This window comes from Watersipora subatra, chromosome 4 (genome assembly GCF_963576615.1).
Source record: "Watersipora subatra chromosome 4, tzWatSuba1.1, whole genome shotgun sequence".
Taxonomy (NCBI): domain Eukaryota; kingdom Metazoa; phylum Bryozoa; class Gymnolaemata; order Cheilostomatida; family Watersiporidae; genus Watersipora; species Watersipora subatra.
In genome coordinates this window covers 32,506,399-32,531,579 of record NC_088711.1, presented here as the reverse complement: position 1 = coordinate 32,531,579, position 25,181 = coordinate 32,506,399, and the positions used below count along the sequence as shown (strand labels likewise).

Here is a 25,181-nt window from a genome sequence, read left to right as displayed (position 1 = left end):
AATTTTTCTCAGTTATTTATTAGCTTGCTTCTCAAGAGAGTGAAGACTGAATTAATTTTGGTAAAGCTCTATAATGGGTTGATTTTGAATTTTATTAAGTTTTAATTTAAAACCTATTTTAATTGGATTTTGGGAATTCTTGTTCTTGATAACGAGTTGTATTATTAACAAAGGCAGTTATACTTGAACATACAGAGTAAGTTATATGAACATACAGAGTAAGTTGTACTTGGAACATACAGAGTAAGTTATACTTGGAACATACAGAGTAAGTTGTACATGGAACATACAGAATAGGTTATACTTGGAACATACAGAGTTATGCTTGGAACATACAGAGTAAGCTGTACTTGGAGCATGAGTAAGCTGTTATAAATACACTTTGGAATACTGTATGATACAATCTTTTTTCAACCATAAACCTGGCTTCGGACGAACATGGATCTTATTATAGTAAATATCTTGATGGATTACGTGATTTTATGCTAATTTTTTATCTCACAAAGCTTGCTAATTATGTTACAAAATATTATCATAATATAAACAAAATTAGTGGAGACAACGTCAATGTCATATCTAATATTTTGTTGTCATATCAGCTTTGAGTTTTGTTACATAGAAATAGTTGTCATGGAGCAAAGAGAATTGATAATCTTATTTCATCTGGAGAGTACCTACTTCAGTTTTGTAGATAATAAATAAAATACAGACTCTGGCATACTTTTTTATAAGTTTATAGCAGTGGCTACACTTTATATAGCATCTTAGTACAGTAGTTATTGTAGGTTAATCACAAATCAGTGGATGTCAACAATTATTGACACTCAACTTTGGTTTTTATTCTTTTTGACTAGATATGGTTTCGGGACACAAGGTCGATGAAGTATGCGAAACAGAAATTCAAAGACTGGATTCGAGACTTTTGGAACAAAATTGACCTCCTCTCCTATTTACTGTTTTTCACTGCCATTCTTTTGCGGTTCTTCCTGGACGAATTCTACTTTGAGTGGGCTCGATGGCTTTTCGCTTTTTCCTTCATGGTCTACTTCATCCGCTTCAGTCAGATATTCTACGTGGTTGAACAGCTCGGACCAAAGATTATTATGATCCGCAAAATGGTTCGTTACTTCTCTGTTCCTCCGCTTTTCTTCAGTTACAAACAGTGAGGAGCTGGTTTCATCTAGAATACAAATGTCAGAATGGAGTATTTAGTGTTTCTAGCAATGATTCGTCAAATAAAAGCAGGAGTGCTATGAAATTCTTCTGATTGATTATGCGGATACGGACTGCATGGCTGAGCTTCAAGGTTTTTCTTTTTGGCTTGAATCATCTTTGGTAAAATTTAAAAACGACCTTAGCTAGTACAGGCGAACATAGACAACTCCAACTTACAAATGTGTCATCATTGAATGTAAAATTTGAGTAAATAGTTGGACCCACAGAAACTCTTTCAACATCAAACTCAAACTTTTTTGTGACATTGTATGTAGTTTTGTAAATTAGTTAATTTGTAGGCATTTCTTTTTTACAAAGTTTTGTTCCGTGTTTTTTGTATATTATCAAAGATTATATTATTTCATACCATTTTTATAGTTTAATAATCATGGGTTTCAAGAAGGCAAGTGCAAGTAGTGGTGAAAAAAGAATTAAAGCAAGAAATTATATGTAAAAAATGGGCAGACATGTTTGGATCAAGTTATTTGAGAAATCTGCGAAGTTGTTCTGTGTATAGTTACTACTTACAAAGCTTGAAACTCCCTAACTTGGAAAGGTTGGCCATGTTAGTTAAGGATAAATAGTCAGAAATATCATATGCAAAGATGAGAAAATATGCATGTATATGTTTTAAATATATGTTGTTAACTTATATTAATATATTATTAACATCTATATAACATATTATGTATATACTTTGAAGCTCATATAGTTGAAGTTAGAGTAGACTAGCTCTGTATCTCTATCACCACCTCTACCTAGACACTGTTCATCTCTGTCTCTCTATCACCACCTCTACCTAGTCACTGTTCATCTCCTCTGTATCTCTATCACCACCTCTACCTAGTCACTGTTCATCTACTCTGTCTCTCTATCACCACCTCTACCTAGTCACTGTTCATCTACTCTGTATCTCTATCACCACCTCTACCTAGTCACTGTTCATCTCTTCTGTCTCTCTATCACCAGCTCTACCTAGTCACTGTGCATCTCCTTTGTCTCTCTATCACTACCTCTACCTAGTCACTGTTCATCTCTTCTGTCTCTCTATCACCACCTCTACCTAGTCACTGTTCATCTCTTCTGTCTCTCTATCACCACCTCTACCTAGTCACTGTTCATGTCCTCTATCTCTATCACCACCTCTACCTAGTCACTGTTCATATCCTCTGTATCTCTATCACCACCTCTACCTAGTCACTGTTCATCTCCTCTGTCTCTCTATTGCCACCTCTACCTAGTCATTGTTCATCTCGTCTGTTTCTTTATCACCACCTCTACCTAGTCACTGTTCATCTCTGTCTCTCTATCACCACCTTTACCTAGTCACTGTTCATCTCTTCTGTCTCTCTATCACCACCTCTACCTAGTCACTGTGCATCTCCTCTGTCTCTCTATCACCACCTTTACCTAGTCACTGTTCATATCCTCTGTATCTCTATCACCACCTTTACCTAGTCACTGTTCATCTCCTCTGTTTCTCTATCACCACCTTTACCTTGTCACTGTTCATATCTTCTATATCTCTATCACCACAGTGGTTTGATTTATCTTTGCTGTTTTAGCTTGTCGATCTGCTTTTCTTCATCATTATATTATTGATGACAATGTTAAGCTTTGGAGTGATCACTCAAGCTATACTCAGCCCACAGGCCGCCTTTGACTGGAATCTCATTGACGGTGTCATAAAGAGACCCTACTTTCAACTCTATGGAGAGTTGTACCTTGAGGAAGGCGGATATATCGGTGTGGTTTATTTTTGTAATTTACCTGTTTAAAGATGACAAAGTACAGGTCATTGATTATTTCTCAATATCTGCTATCATATGTAAACTTTGAACAAATTTGCTCATAATAACCAGCTATTTAAAGAGGTATATACTGTAGGTTGAAGTGCTGTCTGCCGGTGCTCTCACTTGCATCAAGTGTGTTGATCTTCTAGCAACATAATAGCAGCGTACGCGTCGGGTGACAGTTTGTTTCCCGCGTAAAACAAGTTGTTTGATTTACATCCATATTGTTCTGCTGTTGATCAACCAGAATTGATAGTTCCACAACTCAGACTAACGAATTCTAAGCAGTTGTATACATCATCAAATGACTGGATGTGACTTTGGGCGTGACCAAACACGCATATTTTACTATGTTGCAAGAAGACTTGCTTCAAGTGAATGAAACCTGTGTGGTTGTGTGTGAAAGACTACTGCATAACATTGTGTTAACAGAATTTTAACAAAATTTTATGCATCTGCGCGCTTCAATAAGACCTTTAATTGCATCATCTTTAGTTTACATAACAATAGATGATCCTGATACTATTTGTAGGCTACAGATGGATTCTTTTAGCCGTCTACATGATACTGACTAACATTCTACTTCTCAACCTACTCATCGCTATGTTTAGGTTAGTAGCTAGTATCTACCAAATAAATATTTACTATAATAAGAGCCGTGTTGGTCTGTCCATTCGAAGTCAAGCTAAAAATGTTAGGAAAAAATGTATCGCACAGGGATTGAACTCAGATATTTGATTAGGTGGGCTGACACACTAACCACTGCGCTACCTTGCTACCTTTTGCAATTATCACTCACACACTCATTACACATGATGATCTCTCACGGCACATGGGCTGCCAGTCTACTAGTATATACAATTGTACATCTAAGATCTTTTCTCCCTATTTCAGACCAAAGGTAAATTCCTAAACTGTTTTCTGTTATTGAGAGCCTAGTGTTGCGGATTATTGGAATCATTACGGGGGCAGGTGCAGGATCAATTGTCAGTTTTATCTTTCATCAATTTTCTAAGGATGGTTTCTTATGAAGTTCTTTTTGTTTATGCAGATTATGTACAATCACACAGCCTATGATTCCCTCATCATGTAATACAGTCAAACCTCTGCCTATGGTCACCACATCATGTAATACAGTCAAACCTCTGCCTATGGTCACCGCATCATGTAATACAGTCAAACCTCTGCCTATGGTCACCACATCATGTAATACAGTCAAACCTCTGCCTATGGTCACCACATCATGTAATACAGTCAACCTCTGCCTATGGTCATCTCATCATGTAATACAGTCAAACCTCTGCCTATGATCCCTTCAGCGTAGGTATTTTTCAACATACTGTGTGAAAATATTTTGCAACTAATGTGTCAGATACTGCATGCAATGTTCAAAGCTTCTCGCAACATTGAAAACTTGTTAGTGAGAGAGAAGTCAGGGAAAACGCGTGTAAAAAGATAAAAATACATAATCCAAGCTTTGCTAAATTAGAGTAAGGTACACTGAATAGTTCTATTTCTGGCTCTATTTCTGAGCCTGCGCATTGCTAGGTCTCAACTTGCATTCATATGTTTTAAGATAAGGTAGATAAGATATAGGTTTGACTGTATTGTAGAAGCTTCACTATATTGTGGAGGTTTGATTGTATTATAGAAGTTTGACTATATTGTGGAGGTTTGATTGTATTGTAGAAGTTTGACTATATTGCGAGAGGTTTGATTGTATTGTAGAAGTTTGACTATATTGTGGAGGTTTGATTGTATTATAGAAGTTTGACTATATTGCGGGAGGTTTGATTGTATTGTAGAAGTTTGACTATATTGCGGGAGGTTTGATTGTATTGTAGAAGTTTGACTATATTGTGGAGGTTTGATTGTATTGTAGAAGTTTGACTATATTGTGGAGGTTTGACTGTATTGCAGAAGTTTGACTATATTGCGGGAGGTTTGATTGTATTGTAGAAGTTTGACTATATTGTGGAGGTTGGATGGTTTTGTAGAAGTTTGACTATATTGTGGAGGTTTGATTGTATTGTAGAAGTTTGACTATATTGCGAGAGGTTTGATTGTATTGTAGAAGTTTGACTATATTACGGGAGGTTTGATTGTATTGTAGAAGTTTGGCTATATTGTGGAGGTTTGATTGTATTGTAGAAGTTTGGCTATATTGCGAGAGGTTTGACTGTATTGTAGAAGTTTGACTATATTGCGGGAGGTTTGATTGTATTGTAGAAGTTTGGCTATATTGTGGAGGTTTGATTGTATTGTAGAAGTTTGGCTATATTGCGAGAGGTTTGACTGTATTGTAGAAGTTTGACTATATTGTGAAGGTTTGACTGTATTATAGAAGTTTGACTATATTGCGGGAGGTTTGACTGTATTGTCAGAATTGCAATAAAGTCTGTCTTCTTATTTTTAACATTTTTTCAGGCTAATGATCATTGGTAACTATGAGTCTCTCTCTTCTGCAGCTATACCTTTGAGAAAGTGCAGGAGAAGTCAGAGATTCTGTGGAAGTACAACTACTACGCAGTTGTTCATGAGCATTTTGACAGGCCATACATTCCTCTCATTGGTACTTTAATCACCATGTTTAGGCATTGCAAGTGTTCTAAGCAGTCTACTCTTTGTGGCAAGGATGAAGGCTCAGACTTTAGTAAGTCTCAACCTATAAATAATTTTAGTAGGAATTAGTCTTGTTATGTTGCTAAAAGTTTGCAGGGTCCTCTATGACATCACAATGAGGAACCAATCAGGTGACAAGTTGCCAAAGTTGCCATGACAAAGTAACAATGATTTTGAAAATCTGTCACTTGATTGGTTAACATAATTTAGCCCCTCCCATGTCAAGCTCACGGTGAGACTAATAGAGAGCAAATTTTTCAGAAAATTTTAATATTCATACATGTTACATGCTTAGATTCTTACACGCTTCAAACTGGGAAGTTACTGTGAAACCTTTATTTGAACACCACTATAGAAGAAGGGTTGAAAAATACAGCGCCACCCTTTAATCGATAGCCACCTCTATTAGACCACCACTTTGACATTTATTATGCTTGATCTTTATGAACCCATAATAGCAAGTAGGTATCAGTATATCAGTGGCAAATTTTTCACAAAATGATACTAATAATGACTTGGTTACATCAATAACAATTAATTCTTTTCTTGTTGCTGTAGTGGGTGCCATAGTTTTAGTGACCTGAGAAGATCGAATCATCACAATCATCAGAACTGCACCCTGATTCAAAATCGTCAAGGCCTAAATCCGATCCATTTGTCTTCAGATTTGTTCATAATGTGGTTTACAACCTTATCTGAAAACTAAAGAATCTTTATTAACAGCGTATGGCGTAAGGGTTGAAAAATACAGCCCCATATATATATATATATATATATATATATATATACGGCATTAGGAAAGTTTGTGGTGACCTTTGCACTGAATTTCTGTTAGGTTCACATTAGTCTAGCGAACAGCAATAGATTACACTAGCTCAATCAAAAGACTTATCTGGTTAAAATGAAGGGGGAACAATTCTTAGTTTTGTGTTTTATGGGTAGGATTGTGACCCATTTCTGAGCAGTCATATAAAGTTGCTAAAATGGCTTGTGGGTAGCCAGTAGGTATGGCATTTGATGTTTGAAAAGGTGTTATCGACTATCGTTGGAGTTGTCCCACCGATAGCAATAGATTGATAGCGCATGATTGGCTTGTTGCAAATTAAAAGGCTTCTAATGTAAAGTTTAAAATATATTTATTAGAAAGTATAGAGATTTTTCTATCACTTGAGATTTGTTTTTTGTTTGAAGGGATGTGACTGCCAGGACGTTTTCAGATTAAAATTAGCCAAACTTGATCGCTGTTGAAATGCTCCGAAGAAAAGACATCTTTTTTTAGCGTTTTGACCAATGATATACAGCCCCCAGGAATGATATACAGGGGGCTGTATATCATTGTTTTAACCAAGATCAAGTTTGCCGATTTTTCTTCAAGTGTTTATTCGAAAGTTAGCTCACTTTTCTTAGCTTTTGGAGGGCCATCGCTAAGCGGATGATTGGCAAAATTTGATTTTTGCAAACCTTTAGAAATATCGTTAACGAAAATATTTTGCCGATCATGGTAATAACGACGTCTAAAACAAATCCGTTCGAGTTAACCATGTGTTCGAGCTATCCGAGGGCAGTAATTATCGGGTTATATTATTTTTTATTATTCGATAACGATATATTTGTTTCGGATGCTATGATAGGCTAAAAATAGGCAACATATTCATATCGAGAAAGACAACTATCGACTATCGAAATCGACTATCGAGCTATCGTGCAACCCTAGTAGCCAGATGGGAGTTGCCTCACTGACTATAACCATAGTTTTGTTTACATAATGTAGTTATATAACTATGTTATCACTGATCTCGGCATTACTCAGATCAGTGATAACATACATGTACAGTAAACGCTCCTGTAATGTACACTTCTTAGAACGTCAATTCCAGATAGCATAAAAAATTTATGTTAAGTTTTGGCTTCGTACTACGTAAAAATTTCCATATAACTTAAAGTGCCAGGTCGGGCAAATTTTCAAATTCGATTTGAATGTAAGTTCATCTCGTCGCACTTGCTGAAAAAAAAACGCCGTGTACATAGCGTTATATCTATTATACATGTATATAACTTTTGCAACATTCTAATTCATCGTAATAGATCATCAACTGTGTCGACAAAATTAAGAATAGGATAGCCATACAATTGTTCATAAATACAAAGGCAGTTGATTGGTGCAGGTGTTACAGCGTCGCGCTACCAATTTGAATGTCACAAGTTGAAGTATTTTCGAAAGTTATCTTTTATCCTAACCTTGACTCCTGGATACAGATAGATGACGAAAAGATAGAACTGCTTTTTATAGATTTCGTTGTTTTGTCTTATTGCAGACGTACAAAATATTTGTTATTAGTTTTACTTTGCAGAATAGATTTTGCTGTTTAGAAAAAATAAGCAAATCGTCGTAAATGAACGTCGAAAATGTGCAGTCCTTATCAACTTGTAAAATTACCACAATCATAGTCTATAAAACCAGTGAGATTGACTATAAAAAGAAGAAAAGTTGCTGATGCAAACCAATAGCGCTACAGTTACGATACAGCACACAAATCAAAAGAGTTAAATCAACTTTTTACTTTTTGCATGGCAAAGGGGTGAGCTTAGAAAGATTTTGGGACGGATTAGGCAATTTACATGTATTTTACTGGTCTCATAGCGTAAATTCCCTATAACGTAAATGTTCCTGGAATGGAGTATTCACGTTGTAGGAGCGTTTACTGTAGTCATATATACTCTATACTTTGAGCCGTTGAGTTATAAAAAGGGTTGACCAGCTACTAAAACATGTTAGTAAAGACGGTATGCAAATCTGAAAGATATCCCATGTGTTACAAAACTTTTTGAAACATATATTTTTATTTTATATATGTAATATCTGTAAAACTATATACAGTGGAACCTCGGTTCTCGACCAACTCGGTTTTCGACCAAATTATTTGAGATTTGTTCGTCTCAGATCTCGACCATAAATTCGGTTCTCGACCAAGCCGGAACATGCCCATTTGAATTAAACGTTTGGAACAGCTCCGGAAACCGCGTGTTTATACGTTTAACGGCGTCGTTATGAGCCACTTGCGGAAGGTTCTCAAAAAGGGTGAAAGTTTTGCGTCATTATTTTCTTTACAAAAAGGAGCCATCTGGGAGGGCGTCGTTTCTACCGAAGAGATTTTCTAGGGACACAGCTCCTCCAGTCGAGTTACCCTAAATTGTTTTGGAGGAGGATTCTTTTTCAAAGATGTAAAGTAAACGTGCCATTGTTGTTTCTATTTTCTTTTTCACATGATTTTTTGATGTAACTGATCTTTTGCATTTTTTGCTGTTTCATTATCAATTTCTCCGATTTTTGGTATTGTACTGTAGCCTTTAATGTTTTTGATGTTTCAAGAGCAAAGCATACGAAATGTTTACTTTTTGTTTTCTTTTTTCATCATCATAGATAGAAAATCTTTTATTAAAGTTAAAGACAATATATATCTACCCGTTTTTATTTATAGTATGCCGTATACAGTACAGTTTATGGTGTAAAATGTTAAAAATTACTTTACCGAAGTTGTTAAATCGACTTGGAATGGATTAAAACTTGCATACATTAATTCTAATGGGAAAACCTGTTTCGGATCTTGAACAACTTGGTTTTCGAACAACCTTCTGAAACGGATTGTGGTCGAGAACCGAGGTTCTATTGTACATGAAAAGCTTACAGATTTTTATCACATTATTCGATTTTAGGGATCTAAAGTCAATAAGGTAGGTTTTCACTTGCCAAGTGAATCCTATTTGTTACGGTTCAAGATTAAAGTCCTTATTAGTCACACTTTCTGGCCAGCAGTCACCTGTATTTTAAGATTGAGTCACTATTGTGAGGCAGCACAAGAGCTAATCTGTATCATTTTTTTTTCGAATTGTTAAAAGTGCAATTATGATGACATTTAGAACAGCGTTTAATAGCACCTGTTGATGCTGGTCAATGAACATACCAGATTAGAGTCAGCTGGTTACATAGATCAATGTTTTTAATTAACTTGGGTAAAACTTCATCATTAGAACTTGGTGTCGTCAGGTTGTTGGTGCAGGCTGGTTAACTTATTTTAACCCTGATGGTGCCACACATGAGTCATGATAGCCCTGATGGTACCACACATGACTCATAATAGCCCTGATGGTACCACACATGACTTATAGTAGCTCTGATAGCGTCACGCATGACTCCTCGTGAAATTGTGGAGTTAAATAAATACAATCTTTATCAAGCAGAGCTACTACGCCAGCTTGTTGTATGCAAATCTTGGTAAAGCATTAAATTTGCCATCAGAATAGATCAGTAGTTTTGTCAAAAGGTAATACAGACAATCAGGAAAGAGAGGAGAGGAGCAAGTTTAGTAGCATTGCTTCTTTACTAGACAGGGAGTTTTCTAGTTTCTTTTAGTACTTTATGCCTACACACCTATACTAGCATCTACACACCTATACTAGCATCTACACACCTATACTAGCATCTCATTCAATCCTGCACCAGATTTATCTGAGCAACTAAAGCAGTACTCTATGATTACATAGAAGTATCCATAGGGTATGGTGGTTAGTCCACTAAATAGACATATTTTGTTAACAAACTAACAATGTATTACGTAGTGTCGTCTTGCACTCACTCTCCATGTTTATGACCTCAGGGAGGATTTTGGAGGAGGATTACAACCGTAAGATTACCAAGTTTGTCAAAGCTTGTATGCTGAAGTTTGTAGCTCAAGAATGCAAGCTGCAGAAGGAAGATATGTCCCACAAGGTGACTAGCACTGCCCAAAGGTACATGTCATTTCTTTCATATTCACTTTGAGCTCTCTTCCCAACACTCATGTGTAAGAAATAGTGATGGTTAGGAGCTAATACAGGTAGGTATAGGGAGTGATAGTTAAGAGCTAATGCAGGTAGGTATAACAGGTGACAGTTGGGAGCTTGTTGAAAGATTATCTCTAGAATTAGCAGAGTTAAACGTAATATTGAAAAAATAATCTCTCTAGTAATTCTTAGTCTCCATAAAAACATTTAATGCTCTCTCCATATGATTCTTCAGCACCTTGATAAACTAATCTTGTTTGACAAAAGGTAGAAGTTTGTAAGAGAGTTTTGTTTGCAAGTCTCTCATCTAGCTAGTTGTCATGTATCTAGTTAAATAAAATATTTACATATCTGGAGTTGCTTTGCTTCTCTTATTTGGACAAGTAGTGACTCTGCTCAAAATTTGAATTTGTCTGCCTTTTCTCGTGTTTGGCTGTAGTCAAATTTAGTTAAGACCTTTTAAACCAAAGCGTTAGTGACTTCAATCAAAGTGCAAAGCTTTGTCTTTGTTAAGTCCTAGAAACCAACCTTTTACCTTCGTCTATAATTGATGCACTCGACTCCTTTAAAGGTTTCACTACCTGCACTCTGTGTTATACATAATACAGTAATTGGTTTGTGACTAAAAATTTTCTCATAGTCATGAATCAGTTAAAATAGGTAGATTTTTGTATAGAGTATTTCTAGTAAGTTTAGATAATTTGATCAGACAATAGGTTAATGAGGCGACATGTAAGTATCATATTTCTAGTAAGTTTAGATAATTTGATCAGACAGTAGGTTAATGAGGCGACATGTAAGTATCATATTTCTAGTAAGTTTAGATAATTTGATCAGACAATAGGTTAATGAGGCGACATGTAAGTATCATATTTCTAGTGAGTTTGGATAATTTGATCAGACAATAGGTTAATGAGGCGACATGTAAGTATCATATTTCTAGTCAGTTTAGATAATTTGATCAGACAGTAGGTTAATGAGACGACATGTAAGTATCATTGATGGGAAGCTGTTCTTATATTATCACAGCTTTTTTCTGCACATTAAGATCAGAATGTAATTGTTTTAAACTCTTGATAAATGGTTTGCTACGAATTTTACTTGCAATTTAGTTGATTGTTAAATGCAAAAAAAACATCTTATAAATTACTCATTAAAGTGAAATACACTATCCAATCAGAACGTCGGTATGCTGATTTGATTTCATGATAAATTAAAATGTTATAAGATTGATAAATATGTTAGAAGCTACAGGATAAACTGGTCGCGGCATAAAGCAATAAATTGTCTACTAGTCAGTGCGGTCTGCTTCTGCATGCTGTAAGAGCTAAATTTATCTCAAACTGTGGAAGAAAACATCATAAAACAGGTTAAGTTATGTTTAAAGTGCAAAGTACATGTAAAGTACTTGTGTAAAATACTTCCAGTTGTATGTTTTGTAGTTGTCTACTTTTAAAAGTGGAGTGTGTGGATTAGACAACTCCTAGTAAATATATTAATTTGTTTTAATACATGTCAGCGTTGTTCAAAGTTTCCTAGCTGCTGAGGAGAAAAATTATGAAATAGTTTTGGGATGTTTATACATTATTTTTAATGATAGCCTACATGTATTACAAGATACTTTATAGAAGATGGTAACCTTGCGCTGGATTAAGGCTAGACCATTTCCATAAAGGAAAAATAATCATGCTGATATACTATTATTTTTGAGGCTAAACTATTTACTTCTAGCAACATTCAATTGTGAATGTCTAGTGAGAGCTGACTCTAAATTCGTATATCTACATGTATTACAACGTCTGAGCTCATGTCGAACAATGCCTATATGTAACTATACATTCAACGTCACCTGACATTTTGTTACAGGTTGGAGATGGTGATTGAGCAGTTGGATGACCTGAGAGATGATGTTGTCAGTCAGCAGTCAAGGTTGTCTTATGGCAGAGCGCCTTTGTCTACGGAGATATCACCAGTAGACAGTTTGAAGTATGTGACCGTTCCAGTATGTGTGTTTGAATTACTGTAGACATGCGAGGTATATTAGTGAGACTTCAATAAGAGGAAGCTATGTTCAAGTGTACGCCTATTCCAAGCCTCAATCATTTCTTTTTATCCCAGTTGATAGTTTGCATAATCTTAGCGGGTCATCCGTTTTTCATACCAAAGGATTTTATTATGCAAAAGGAACATCGCTCAAGTATAGGTTTTCTAAGAATGCGCTAATTTTAGAAAGTATAATTTTTTCCAATGGTGAAAACGGGTCAAAAGATCATGTGAAATACCAATGGTATTCCGAGAATCTGCTTAGTGCTCATAGTACATCTTTTTTGGAGATAAAAGTTCATGTTATTACTAATAACTGCTAGAAAGGATTGTAGCTGGACTAAAACTGAGGGGTTTATTTTAACCCCTCAGTATATAATATAATAATACAGCATGCAAATTTTCTACTATTTTCTCACATTATTTCCTGTTTCGACATTAATCTGAGTTTTGCCCGTAGTGTCTGGGGTCATTGACGGTTAAAGATCAATGAGTGAAAGCCATTTGTTTATGTTGGAGATACGTTGATTTGTTTTACTAGGTCATTACCTTGACATTTCTCCAGTTTTTGCAAAATAGCCGAGACACCTGCTCTCAGGTGTCATGAAAGAATGTCACTGGCTCGAGGTATGTCTTTTTGCTCATTTGCTCTATTTGTTGGCAGCTTCAAAGAGCAATTTTCATATCAAGGCTTGTAAATCTTTATCCATGATGTTATTGGAAGCTGTTCAAAGGTCTTTTTTCTCTTCTCTCCAGTTTTCATTATCTCTATTAGATCAAAAGACTGTGTGAAGTTTGGGTGTGGACTGAGATTTGGTCTCCCAGTTTCATATGTTACACCATAAACATGTAGAACAAAAATATGTAGAACATAAACATGTAGAACATAAATATGTAGAACATAAACATGTAGAACATATACATGTAGAACATATACATATAGAACATATACATGTAGAACATATACAAGTAGAGCAAATACGTGTAGAGCAAATACGTGTAGAGCAAATACATGTACAGCATATACATGTAGAGCATATATATGTAGAGCATATACATGTAGAGCATATACATGTAGAGCATATACATGTAGAGCATATACATGTAGAGCATATACATGTACAGCATATACATGTACAGCATATATATGTACAGCATATACATGTACAGCATATACATGTACAGCATATACATGTACAGCATATACATGTACAGCATATATATGTACAGCATATACATGTAGAGCATATACATGTATATGTAACAACAGTTACATGTTACTGTTGTTCCAAGCTAAGGCTCAGTACTCATAAGCTCAACTAGCACTCTGCTACCCGTAGCGCTGACCGGCAATGGATCAGTTGCACTTCAAAACTCGTTTGTTCGACAGCACTACTTTTGATCCCTCAAGTTTTATATGAAGGTCACTAGATTTCTGTTAATACAAATAATTGTTGGAAACCTTTACAATGTTGTGACCGCAGTAAACACTTCAATAATCATAAACAAACTTCTACTGGAAGCAGAGTTGTCTATTAGCTATATGCTAGATACAGTTGCTGATAGATTATCTCTGCTACGTAAGTAACAATAGCTATTAGCACTTGCATTGTTTGCGTTTAATTAAACTCTATAATATAGAATAAAAGCACAAATATAATACAGCTTAATTTTTACTGCAATGCATTGTAGTTTTTACATTTGTGCAGTAGAAAGAACATGTACATCTGAAAATGAATTACCGGCAAATACACAGGAATCACTTACAAAGCTACTCTTAAACTTGAAGATATATTCACATAAAAGTTTGATTGATAAATTTGTAGCCATAATTATTCTAAAAAACAATCATCGTTATTTTGCCACAATGTTGCTTTGTCTGGCAACATTTACATGTAGATATAGCCTACATTCATGACCTCCTTAATTGGCCAAAAATTATTGCTTACAGCCACTGCTCTTCTAACCAATAAGTACATTTGGTGCGTGTTATTGGTCGAAGTAACACTTATATTACAGGGCATCTTCTAATCGGTGAAGTAATAACTGTATTGTTGTGTAGAAGACAACTACAAGTTTGTTGGTATGTCTAGGTTTCATTTGATAGCCCCAGTTCACAATAAATACTTCTCATATCAAAGGGTACGCGTAGGGAAGCACCCTTGGTCAAGGGTTAAGCAGTCGCTGCTCTATCCATGGGCTACGCATAACAATTGATGTTCTGTCGAGTTAGGTAGACCCCAAGCTCTCTTACAGTTGTTGAACACGCCATAAATACATTACAGAACTTATACTCACTAAGGTAGCAGCGTTCAAAGATAGCTTACAGTATCAATATAATAGCTTAGTATAATGTTAAATCTTTCCAGCGTCTATGGCTTAGGGGAGGCTAGCCTAGCTTCAATCTTTTGAATTTGGCCTGTCAAGCTGTGCATATGAGGTAGCATGCTCGTACAATCTACTGAACACGGTTCATCAATGTTGGCTTATTGATGCATTAAAAGAACTCGCGCTAGTCTCTAGGTCTTTGTACTAAAAGTTCTCTACATTTTTTGTGTGTAAATGTATGTCTATTATTGACGTTTACGTCAATAACAGACTTATGTATTTATACCAGACATAAAGTAAAGCCTGGCTATCAGGTTATAGAAGCCGTACCTCTCCTACTCGACTCCTCTATTAGTAGTATACACAGAATGCTGTCGTTATACTTCACATGAACAGACAACTCCATAAATAATTTGCCATTGCACTTGTCAGCCTTCATTACTATTTTCTAAATTTTTACAGCTTAGAAATCTTGTGGAAGTTTTTGATCATGCAAAGTATTGCAGCTGCACAGAGTGTAATTGTTATATAAATGTAATTGGACAATTACAGCAAGAGTTGGCATCACTCCGTCTCGTATCAATTTAGAGCCAGTGAGCATGGCTCTTTTATTGTGCTCTTTTGAGAACTGCTAAAATTCACTGTCAGTGCCAAAGGGCGCTTTCTCTTCTTCGAGGTCACTAAAATCCACTGTCAGTGCCAAAGGGCGCTTTCCCTTCTTCGAGGTCACTAAAATTCACTGTCAGTGCCAAAGCGCGCTTTCCCTTTTTCGAGGTCACTAAAATTCACTGTCAGTGCCAAAGGGCGCTTTCTCTTCGAGGTCACTAAAATTCACTGTCAGTGCCAAAGGGCGCTTTCCCTTCTTCGAGGTCAGTAAAATTCACTGTCAGTGCCAAAGGGCGCTTTCTCTTCTTCGAGGTCACTAAAATTCACTGTCAGTGCCAAAGGGCGCTTTCTCTTCTTCGAGGTCACTAAAATTCACTGTCAGTGCCAAAGGGCACTTTCCCTTCTTCGAGGTCACTAAAATCCACTGTCAGTGCCAAAGGGCACTTTCTCTTCTTCGAGGTCACTAAAATTCACTGTCAGTGCCAAAGGGCGTTTTCCCTTCTTCGAGGTCACTAAAATTTACTGTCAGTGCCAAAGGGCACTTTCCCTTCTTCGAGGTCACTAAAATTCACTGTCAGGGCCAAAGGGCGCTTCTCTTCTTTGAGATCACTAAAATTCACTGTCAGTGCCAAAGGGCGCTTTCCCTTCTTCGTGGTCATTAAAATTCACTGTCAGTGCCAAAGGGCGCTTTCCCTTCTTCGAGGTTACTAAAATTTACTTAAATTTAAAAAGTATTGAAGGTTTCATTGTTCAAGAAAAGATTTATACAAGCCAGGCCTTTCTTGAAATTTCAGTAAAGTAGTATGCGCCTGTATCAAAGTTACATCTCTTCCTTTCTAATCTTTTATGCACTTTATTTAGTTTGGAAAACCCAACAGCCGTATCAAACAGGTGACCTTTGTGTAATTTGTAGACGTTATCCTTTTGAGGGCCATCGCACTTCCTTGCGCAAAAGCAGCTTTTATACTGGTCATCATTTTTAGAAATACACTAGTGAAGCGAGTTGGTCTCCTTCATTTCAACATGTGAAACTCGAATGCAGGCTTGTCTGAACATGTAAGCACTCATCAGGTCTGAACTTGTAAGCACTCATCAGGTCTGAACTTGTAAACACTCATCAGGTCTGAACTTGTAAGCACTCATCAGCTCTGAACTTGTAAGCACTCATCAGGTCTGAACTTGTAATCATTCATCAGGTCTGAACTTGTAAACACTCATCAGATCTGAACTTGTAATCACTCATCAGGTCTGAACTTGTAAGCGCTCATCAGCTCTGAACTTGTAAGCACTCATCAGGTCTGAACTTGTAATCATTCATCAGGTCTGAACTTGTAAGCACTCATCAGGTCTGAACTTGTAAGCACTCATCAGGTCTGAATTTGTAAGCATTCATCAGGTCTGAACTTGTAAGCACTCATCAGGTCTGAACTTGTAAGCACTCATCAGGTCTGAACTTGTAATCATTCATCAGGTCTGAACTTGTAATCACTCATCAGGTCTGAACTTGTAAGCACTCATCAGGTCTGAACTTGTAAGCACTCATCAGGTCTGAACTTGTAAGCATTCATCAGGTCTGAACTTGTAAGCACTCATCAGCTCTGAACTTGTAAGCACTCATCAGGTCTGGACTTGTAAGCACTCATCAGGTCTGAACTTGTAAGCACTCATCAGGTCTGAACTTGTAATCATTCATCAGGTCTGAACTTGTAATCACTCATCAGGTCTGAACTTGTAAGCACTCATCAGGTCTGAACTTGTAAGCACTCATCAGGTCTGAACTTGTAAGCATTCATCAGGTCTGAACTTGTAAGCATTCATCAGCTCTGAACTTGTAAGCACTCATCAGGTCTGAACTTGTAAGCACTCATCAGGTCTGAACTTGTAAGCACTCATCAGGTCTGAACTTGTAAACACTCATCAGATCTGAACTTGTAATCACTCATCAGGTCTGAACTTGTAAGCACTCATCAGGTCTGAATTTGTAAGTACTCATCATGTCTGAACTTGTAAACACTCATCAGGTCTGAACTTGTAAACACTCATCAGGTCTGAACTTGTAAGCACTCATCAGGTCTGAATTTGTAATCACTCATCAGGTCTGAACTTGTAATCACTCATCAGGTCTAAATTTGTAATCACTCATCAGGTCTGAACTTGTAAGCATTCATCAGCTCTGAACTTGTAAGCACTCATCAGGTCTGAACTTGTAAACACTCATCAGGTCTGAACTTGTAAGCACTCATCAGGTCGGAACTTGTAAACACTCATCAGGTCTGAACTTGTAAACACTCATCAGGTCTGAACTTGTAAACACTCATCAGGTCTGAACTTGTAAACACTCATCAGGTCTGAACTTGTAAACACTCATCAGGTCTGAACTTGTAAGCACTCATCAGGTCTGAATTTGTAATCACTCATCAGGTCTGAACTTGTAATCACTCATCAGGTCTAAATTTGTAATCACTCATCAGGTCTGAACTTGTAAGCATTCATCAGCTCTGAACTTGTAAGCACTCATCAGGTCTGAACTTGTAAACACTCATCAGGTCTGAACTTGTAAGCACTCATCAGGTCTGAACTTGTAAGCACTCATCAGGTCTGAATTTGTAAGTACTCATCATGTCTGAACTTGTAAGCACTCATCAGGTCTAAATTTGTAATCACTCATCAGGTCTGAACTTGTAAGCATTCATCAGCTCTGAACTTGTAAGCACTCATCAGGTCTGAACTTGTAAACACTCATCAGGTCTGAACTTGTAAGCACTCATCAGGTCTGAACTTGTAAGCACTCATCAGGTCTGAATTTGTAATCACTCATCAGGTCTGAACTTGTAAGCACTCATCAGGTCTGAACTTGTAAGCACTCATCAGCTCTGAACTTGTAAGCACTCATCAGGTCTGAACTTGTAAGCACTCATCAGGTCTGAACTTGTAAACACTCATCAGGTCTGAACTTGTAAGCACTCATCAGGTCGGAACTTGTAAACACTCATCAGGTCTGAACTTGTAAGCACTCATCAGGTCTGAACTTGTAAGCACTCATCAGGTCTGAACTTGTAAACACTCATCAGGTCTGAACTTGTAAACACTCATCAGGTCTGAACTTGTAAGCACTCATCAGGTCTGAATTTGTAATCACTCATCAGGTCTGAACTTGTAAGCACTCATCAGGTCTGAACTTGTAAGCACTCATCAGATCTGAATTTGTAATCACTCATCAGGTCTGAACTTGTAAGCACTCATCAGGTCTGAACTTGTAAGCACTCATCAGGTCTGAACTTGTAAGCACTCATCAGATCTGAATTTGTAATCACTCATCAGGTCTGAACTTGTAAGCACTCATCAGGTCTGAACTTGTAAACACTCATCAGGTCTGAATTTGTAATCACTCATCAGCTCTGAACTTGTAATCACTCATCAGCTCTGAACTTGTAAGCACTCATCAGGTCTGAACTTGTAAGCACTCATCAGGTCTGAACTTGTAAGCATTCATCAGCTCTGAACTTGTAAGCACTCATCAGGTCTGAACTTGTAAGCACTCATCAGCTCTGAACTTGTAAGCATTCATCAGGTCTGAACTTGTAATCACTCATCAGGTCTGAACTTGTAAGCACTCATCAGGTCTGAACTTGTAATCACTCATCAGGTCTGAACTTGTAAACACTCATCAGCTCTGAACTTGTAAACACTCATCAGGTCTGAACTTGTAAGCACTCATCAGCTCTTAACTTGTAATCACTCATCAGGTTTGAACTTGTAAGCACTCATCAGGTCTGAACTTGTAAGCACTCATCAGGTCTGAACTTGTAAACACTCATCAGGTCTGAACTTGTAAACACTCATCAGCTCTGAACTTGTAATCACTCATCAGGTTTGAACTTGTAAGCACTCATCAGGTCTGAACTTGTAAGCACTCATCAGGTCTGAACTTGTAAACACTCATCAGCTCTGAACTTGTAATCACTCATCAGGTCTGAACTTGTAAGCACTCATCAGGTCTGAACTTGTAAGCACTCATCAGGTCTGAACTTGTAAGCACTCATCAGGTCTGAACTTGTAAGCACTCATCAGCTCTGAACTTGTAAGCACTCATCAGCTCTTAACTTGTAAACACTCATCAGGTCTGAACTTGTAATCACTCATCAGGTTTGAACTTGTAAGCACTCATCAGGTCTGAACTTGTAAGCACTCATCAGGTCTGAACTTGTAAGCACTCATCAGGTCTGAACTTGTAAGCACTCATCAGGTCTGAACTTGTAAGCACTCATCAGGTCTGAACTTGTAAGCACTCATCAGGTCTGAACTTGTAATCACTCATCAGGTTTGAACTTGTAAGCACTCATCAGGTCTGAACTTGTAAGCACTCATCAGGTCTGAACTTGTAATCACTCATCAGGTCTGAACTTGTAAACACTCATCAGCTCTGAACTTGTAATCACTCATCAGGTCTGAACTTGTAAGCACTCATCAGGTCTGAACTTGTAAGCACTCATCAGGTCTGAACTTGTAAGCACTCATCAGGTCTGAACTTGTAAGCACTCATCAGCTCTGAACTTGTAAGCACTCATCAGCTCTTAACTTGTAAACACTCATCAGGTCTGAACTTGTAATCACTCATCAGGTTTGAACTTGTAAGCACTCATCAGGTCTGAACTTGTAAGCACTCATCAGGTCTGAACTTGTAATCACTCATCAGGTTTGAACTTGTAAGCACTCATCAGGTCTGAACTTGTAAGCACTCATCAGGTCTGAACTTGTAAGCACTCATCAGGTCTGAACTTGTAAGCACTCATCAGGTCTGAACTTGTAAACACTCATCAGGTCTGAACTTGTAAACACTCATCAGCTCTGAACTTGTAATCACTCATCAGGTTTGAACTTGTAAGCACTCATCAGGTCTGAACTTGTAAGCACTCATCAGGTCTGAACTTGTAATCACTCATCAGGTCTGAACTTGTAAACACTCATCCGCTCTGAACTTGTAATCACTCATCAGGTCTGAACTTGTAAGCACTCATCAGGTCTGAACTTGTAAGCACTCATCAGGTCTGAACTTGTAAGCACTCATCAGGTCTGAACTTGTAAGCACTCATCAGCTCTGAACTTGTAAGCACTCATCAGCTCTTAACTTGTAAACACTCATCAGGTCTGAACTTGTAATCACTCATCAGGTTTGAACTTGTAAGCACTCATCAGGTCTGAACTTGTAATCACTCATCAGGTCTGAACTTGTAAACACTCATCAGGTCTGAACTTGTAAGCACTCATCAGGTCTGAACTTGTAATCACTCATCAGGTCTGAACTTGTAAACACTCATCAGCTCTGAACTTGTAATCACTCATCAGGTCTGAACTTGTAAGCACTCATCAGGTCTGAACTTGTAAGCACTCATCAGGTCTGAACTTGTAAGCACTCATCAGGTCTGAACTTGTAAGCACTCATCAGCTCTGAACTTGTAAGCACTCATCAGCTCTTAACTTGTAAACACTCATCAGCTCTGAACTTGTAAACACTCATCAGGTCTGAACTTGTAAGCACTCATCAGCTCTTAACTTGTAATCACTCATCAGGTTTGAACTTGTAAGCACTCATCAGGTCTGAACTTGTAAGCACTCATCAGGTCTGAACTTGTAAACACTCATCAGGTCTGAACTTGTAAACACTCATCAGCTCTGAACTTGTAATCACTCATCAGGTTTGAACTTGTAAGCACTCATCAGGTCTGAACTTGTAAGCACTCATCAGGTCTGAACTTGTAATCACTCATCAGGTCTGAACTTGTAATCACTCATCAGGTCTGAACTTGTAATCACTCATCAGGTCTGAACTTGTAAACACTCATCAGGTCTGAACTTGTAATCACTCATCAGGTCTGAACTTGTAAACACTCATCAGCTCTGAACTTGTAATCACTCATCAGGTCTGAACTTGTAAGCACTCATCAGGTCTGAACTTGTAAGCACTCATCAGGTCTGAACTTGTAAGCACTCATCAGGTCTGAACTTGTAAGCACTCATCAGCTCTGAACTTGTAAGCACTCATCAGGTCTGAACTTGTAAGCACTCATCAGGTCTGAACTTGTAAACACTCATCAGGTCTGAACTTGTAAACACTCATCAGCTCTGAACTTGTAATCACTCATCAGGTTTGAACTTGTAAGCACTCATCAGGTCTGAACTTGTAAGCACTCATCAGGTCTGAACTTGTAATCACTCATCAGGTCTGAACTTGTAAACACTCATCAGCTCTGAACTTGTAAACACTCATCAGGTCTGAACTTGTAAGCACTCATCAGCTCTGAACTTGTAATCACTCATCAGGTTTGAACTTGTAAGCACTCATCAGGTCTGAACTTGTAAGCACTCATCAGGTCTGAACTTGTAATCACTCATCAGGTCTGAACTTGTAAACACTCATCAGCTCTGAACTTGTAAGCACTCATCAGGTCTGAACTTGTAAGCACTCATCAGGTCTGAACTTGTAAGCACTCATCAGGTCTGAACTTGTAAGCACTCATCAGGTCTGAACTTGTAAGCCCTCATCAGGTCTGAACTTGTAAGCACTCATCAGGTCTGAACTTGTAATCACTCATCAGGTTTGAACTTGTAAACACTCATCAGGTCTGAACTTGTAAGCACTCATCAGGTCTGAACTTGTAAGCACTCATCAGGTCTGAACTTGTAAGCACTCATCAGGTCTGAACTTGTAAGCACTCATCAGGTCTGAACTTGTAAGCACTCATCAGGTCTGAACTTGTAAGCACTCATCAGCTCTGAACTTGTAAGCACTCATCAGGTCTGAACTTGTAAGCACTCATCAGGTCTGAACTTGTAAGCACTCATCAGGTCTGAACTTGTAAGCACTCATCAGGTCTGAACTTGTAAGCACTCATCAGGTCTGAACTTGTAAGCACTCATCAGGTCTGAACTTGTAAGCACTCATCAGGTCTGAACTTGTAAGCACTCATCAGGTCTGAACTTGTAAACACTCATCAGGTCTGAACTTGTAAGCACTCATCAGGTCTGAACTTGTAAGCACTCATCAGGTCTGAACTTGTAAGCACTCATCAGGTCTGAACTTGTAAGCACTCATCAGGTCTGAACTTGTAAGCACTCATCAGGTCTGAACTTGTAAGCACTCATCAGCTCTGAACTTGTAAGCCCTCATCAGGTCTGAACTTGTAAGCACTCATCAGGTCTGAACTTGTAAACACTCATCAGGTCTGAACTTGTAAACACTCATCAGGTCTGAACTTGTAAACACTCATCAGATCTGAACTTGTAAGCACTCATCAGGTCTGAACTTGTAAACACTCATCAGGTCTGAACTTGTAAACACTCATCAGGTCTGAACTTGTAAACACTCATCAGGTCTGAACTTGTAAACACTCATCAGGTCTGAACTTGTAAGCACTCATCAGCTCTGAACTTGTAAGCACTCATCAGGTCTGAACTTGTAAGCACTCATCAGGTCTGAACTTGTAAGCACTCATCAGGTCTGAACTTGTAAACACTCATCAGGTCTGAACTTGTAAGCCCTCATCAGGTCTAAACTTGTAAGCACTCATCAGCTCTGAACTTGTAAGCACTCATCAGGTCTGAACTTGTAAGCAGTCATCAGGTCTGAACTTGTAAGCACTCATCAGGTCTGAACTTGTAAGCACTCATCAGCTCTGAACTTGTAAACACTCATCAGGTCTGAACTTGTAAGCACCATATGTAGCGTGTACCATACGAAGTGGGTACCATACAGAGCGTGTACCATACGTAGCGTGTACCATACGTAGCGTGTACCATACGTAACGTGTACCGTACGTAGCGTGTACCATATGTAGCGTGTACCATACGTAGCGTGTACCATACGTAGCGTGTACCATACGTAGCGTGTACCATACGTAGCGTGTACCATACGCAGCGTGTAACATACGCAGCGTGTACCATACGCAGTGTGTACCATACGTAGCGTGTACCATACGTAGCGTGTACCATACGTAGCAAGTACCATACGTAGCGTGTACCATACGTAGCGTGTACCATACGTAGCGTGTACCATACGTAGCGTGTACCATGCGTAGCGTGTACCATACGCAACGTGTACCATACGTAGCGTGTACCATACGCAGCGTGTACCATACGTAGCGTGTACCATATGTAGCGTGTACCATACGCAGCGTGTACCATACGTAGCGTGTACCATACGCAGCGTGTACCATACGTAGCGTGTACTATACGTAGCGTGTACCGTTCGTAGCGTGTACCATACGTAGCGTGTACCATACGCAGCGTGTACCATATGTAGTGTATACCATCGTTTTGTACAATTGGTCTAATACTGATCGGTCCAAAGGTGTTTTGTCTAAAACCACTCTGTCCAATATACCTTTTACAAATCTTTGTCTTCCAAGTGATAATTACGTTTGCAAACAACCGCAAAGACAAATCAAAGACTGGGACAGGAAGTAGCAAATAGTTATGACAAATTATATATTTACGTGCAAAAATGACTGGTAATATATTCCCACTGCCATTTCTTGTTGTTAATATTGCAAAGCGCAAATTATTTCTCCTTGTAGACCACAAAGCACAAATTGCAGCCTTGTAGATCCCTCCCGCTCAAATTGACCCATTTAAAACCTTAGGAGTATATTGACCCTAAAAAGCTTCATATCTTTGACGCTATTCAAAGCTTTCTAGCAATTCGTAGCATCTAAGCTGTTCATAGCTTCATAGTTTTTGTGTATTCCTGGCGGTCGATATAAAACACACTGAGACCCACTGTTCCATACTCTATAAGTTAAAGGTTGACTTTCAACAAAATTCACATTACAGTTAATTAGTATCGAAAGATTCACCATGTCTTACTCTGCTGTGTTGTAGGTGCAAAATATGTGGAAATGTGATTACAAGCTCCTAAAAGCTCAAAAACGAATAGTTTATCGCCGCCATCACAAAACCGCCGTAGATTAGAATCTCTTTCCAAAATGGCTCAAATGGGACGTAGTTGTACAAGATGGTTTCTGTTTACACTTTCATGCAACCTCGTCGGAATATTTTCACAAATATACTTCACGCATTCAATAAAACCATGTCTGTTGTTCTTACGCGTCTATTTTATCGTCATCGTAATGCTGTCACTTTTAGCACTGATATCTTATAACTTACCGTAAAAATTCGTTTAATTGTTAACCTTAGCTCGAAGGAGTACATATCATTATCTAATAATCATGATGAGCCTGTTGGTCACCTGTGATATCGAAAGTGCTGCAGCAATTATTTGCGAAGTATTGGGTCACATGATCAGATTACGACTTGACGATTAGACCAAGCCGAAACAAAACTGTAAAGTAGTGAGCATCTATATTTGATACGGGGTCTTCGGGGTCTTCGGTAAAGCCCGAAGTGTTTGTCATAAACTAGTGCTACGAGAAGGTTTATATTGAGCCTTTTATTGGCCTTTCAATTCACGTGAGAACATCACATGACAAAACAATAACCAAATGTAATGATTACATCAGAGAAATAAACTGATTCCAATCTACGGCGGCTTTTCGTTTTTGAGCTTTTAAGAGCTTGTAATAACATTTCCACATATTTTGCACCTACAACACAGCAGAGTAAGACATGGTGAATCTTTTCATACCAAATAACTGTAACGTGAATTTTGTTGCAAGTCAACCTTTAACGAAACATTCTTATCATTGAAATTTATTGTTCATCTGTGGAACTGTATTCAAACAGTAAATGTATAACTTT

General features: G+C 37.9%; 1 protein-coding gene and 1 long non-coding RNA gene across 3 annotated transcripts in view; one reads left to right on the top strand and one right to left on the bottom strand.

The window, feature by feature from the left end:
* Window positions 1-25,181, top strand: part of LOC137393004 (transient receptor potential cation channel subfamily M member-like 2) — a 74,868-nt gene that overhangs the window by 46,835 nt on the left and 2,852 nt on the right. Inside the window, exons 16-21 of the mRNA XM_068079384.1 lie at window positions 855-1,118; window positions 2,781-2,961; window positions 3,541-3,619; window positions 5,477-5,661; window positions 10,286-10,418; window positions 12,318-12,437. Coding sequence (XP_067935485.1) covers window positions 855-1,118; window positions 2,781-2,961; window positions 3,541-3,619; window positions 5,477-5,661; window positions 10,286-10,418; window positions 12,318-12,437 — 962 coding nt within the window. The remainder of the gene's footprint in view (window positions 1-854; window positions 1,119-2,780; window positions 2,962-3,540; window positions 3,620-5,476; window positions 5,662-10,285; window positions 10,419-12,317; window positions 12,438-25,181) is intronic.
* Window positions 1,060-24,730, bottom strand: LOC137393005 (uncharacterized). Of its 2 annotated transcripts, none has more exons than XR_010978268.1 (3): window positions 24,591-24,730; window positions 13,044-13,262; window positions 1,060-1,180 (listed from the first exon to the last, which is right to left on the bottom strand). It is a non-coding gene; the product is annotated as an uncharacterized lncRNA (long non-coding RNA). The 2 variants fall into 2 exon arrangements; XR_010978267.1 differs by lacking the exon at window positions 24,591-24,730 and adding an exon at window positions 24,291-24,410.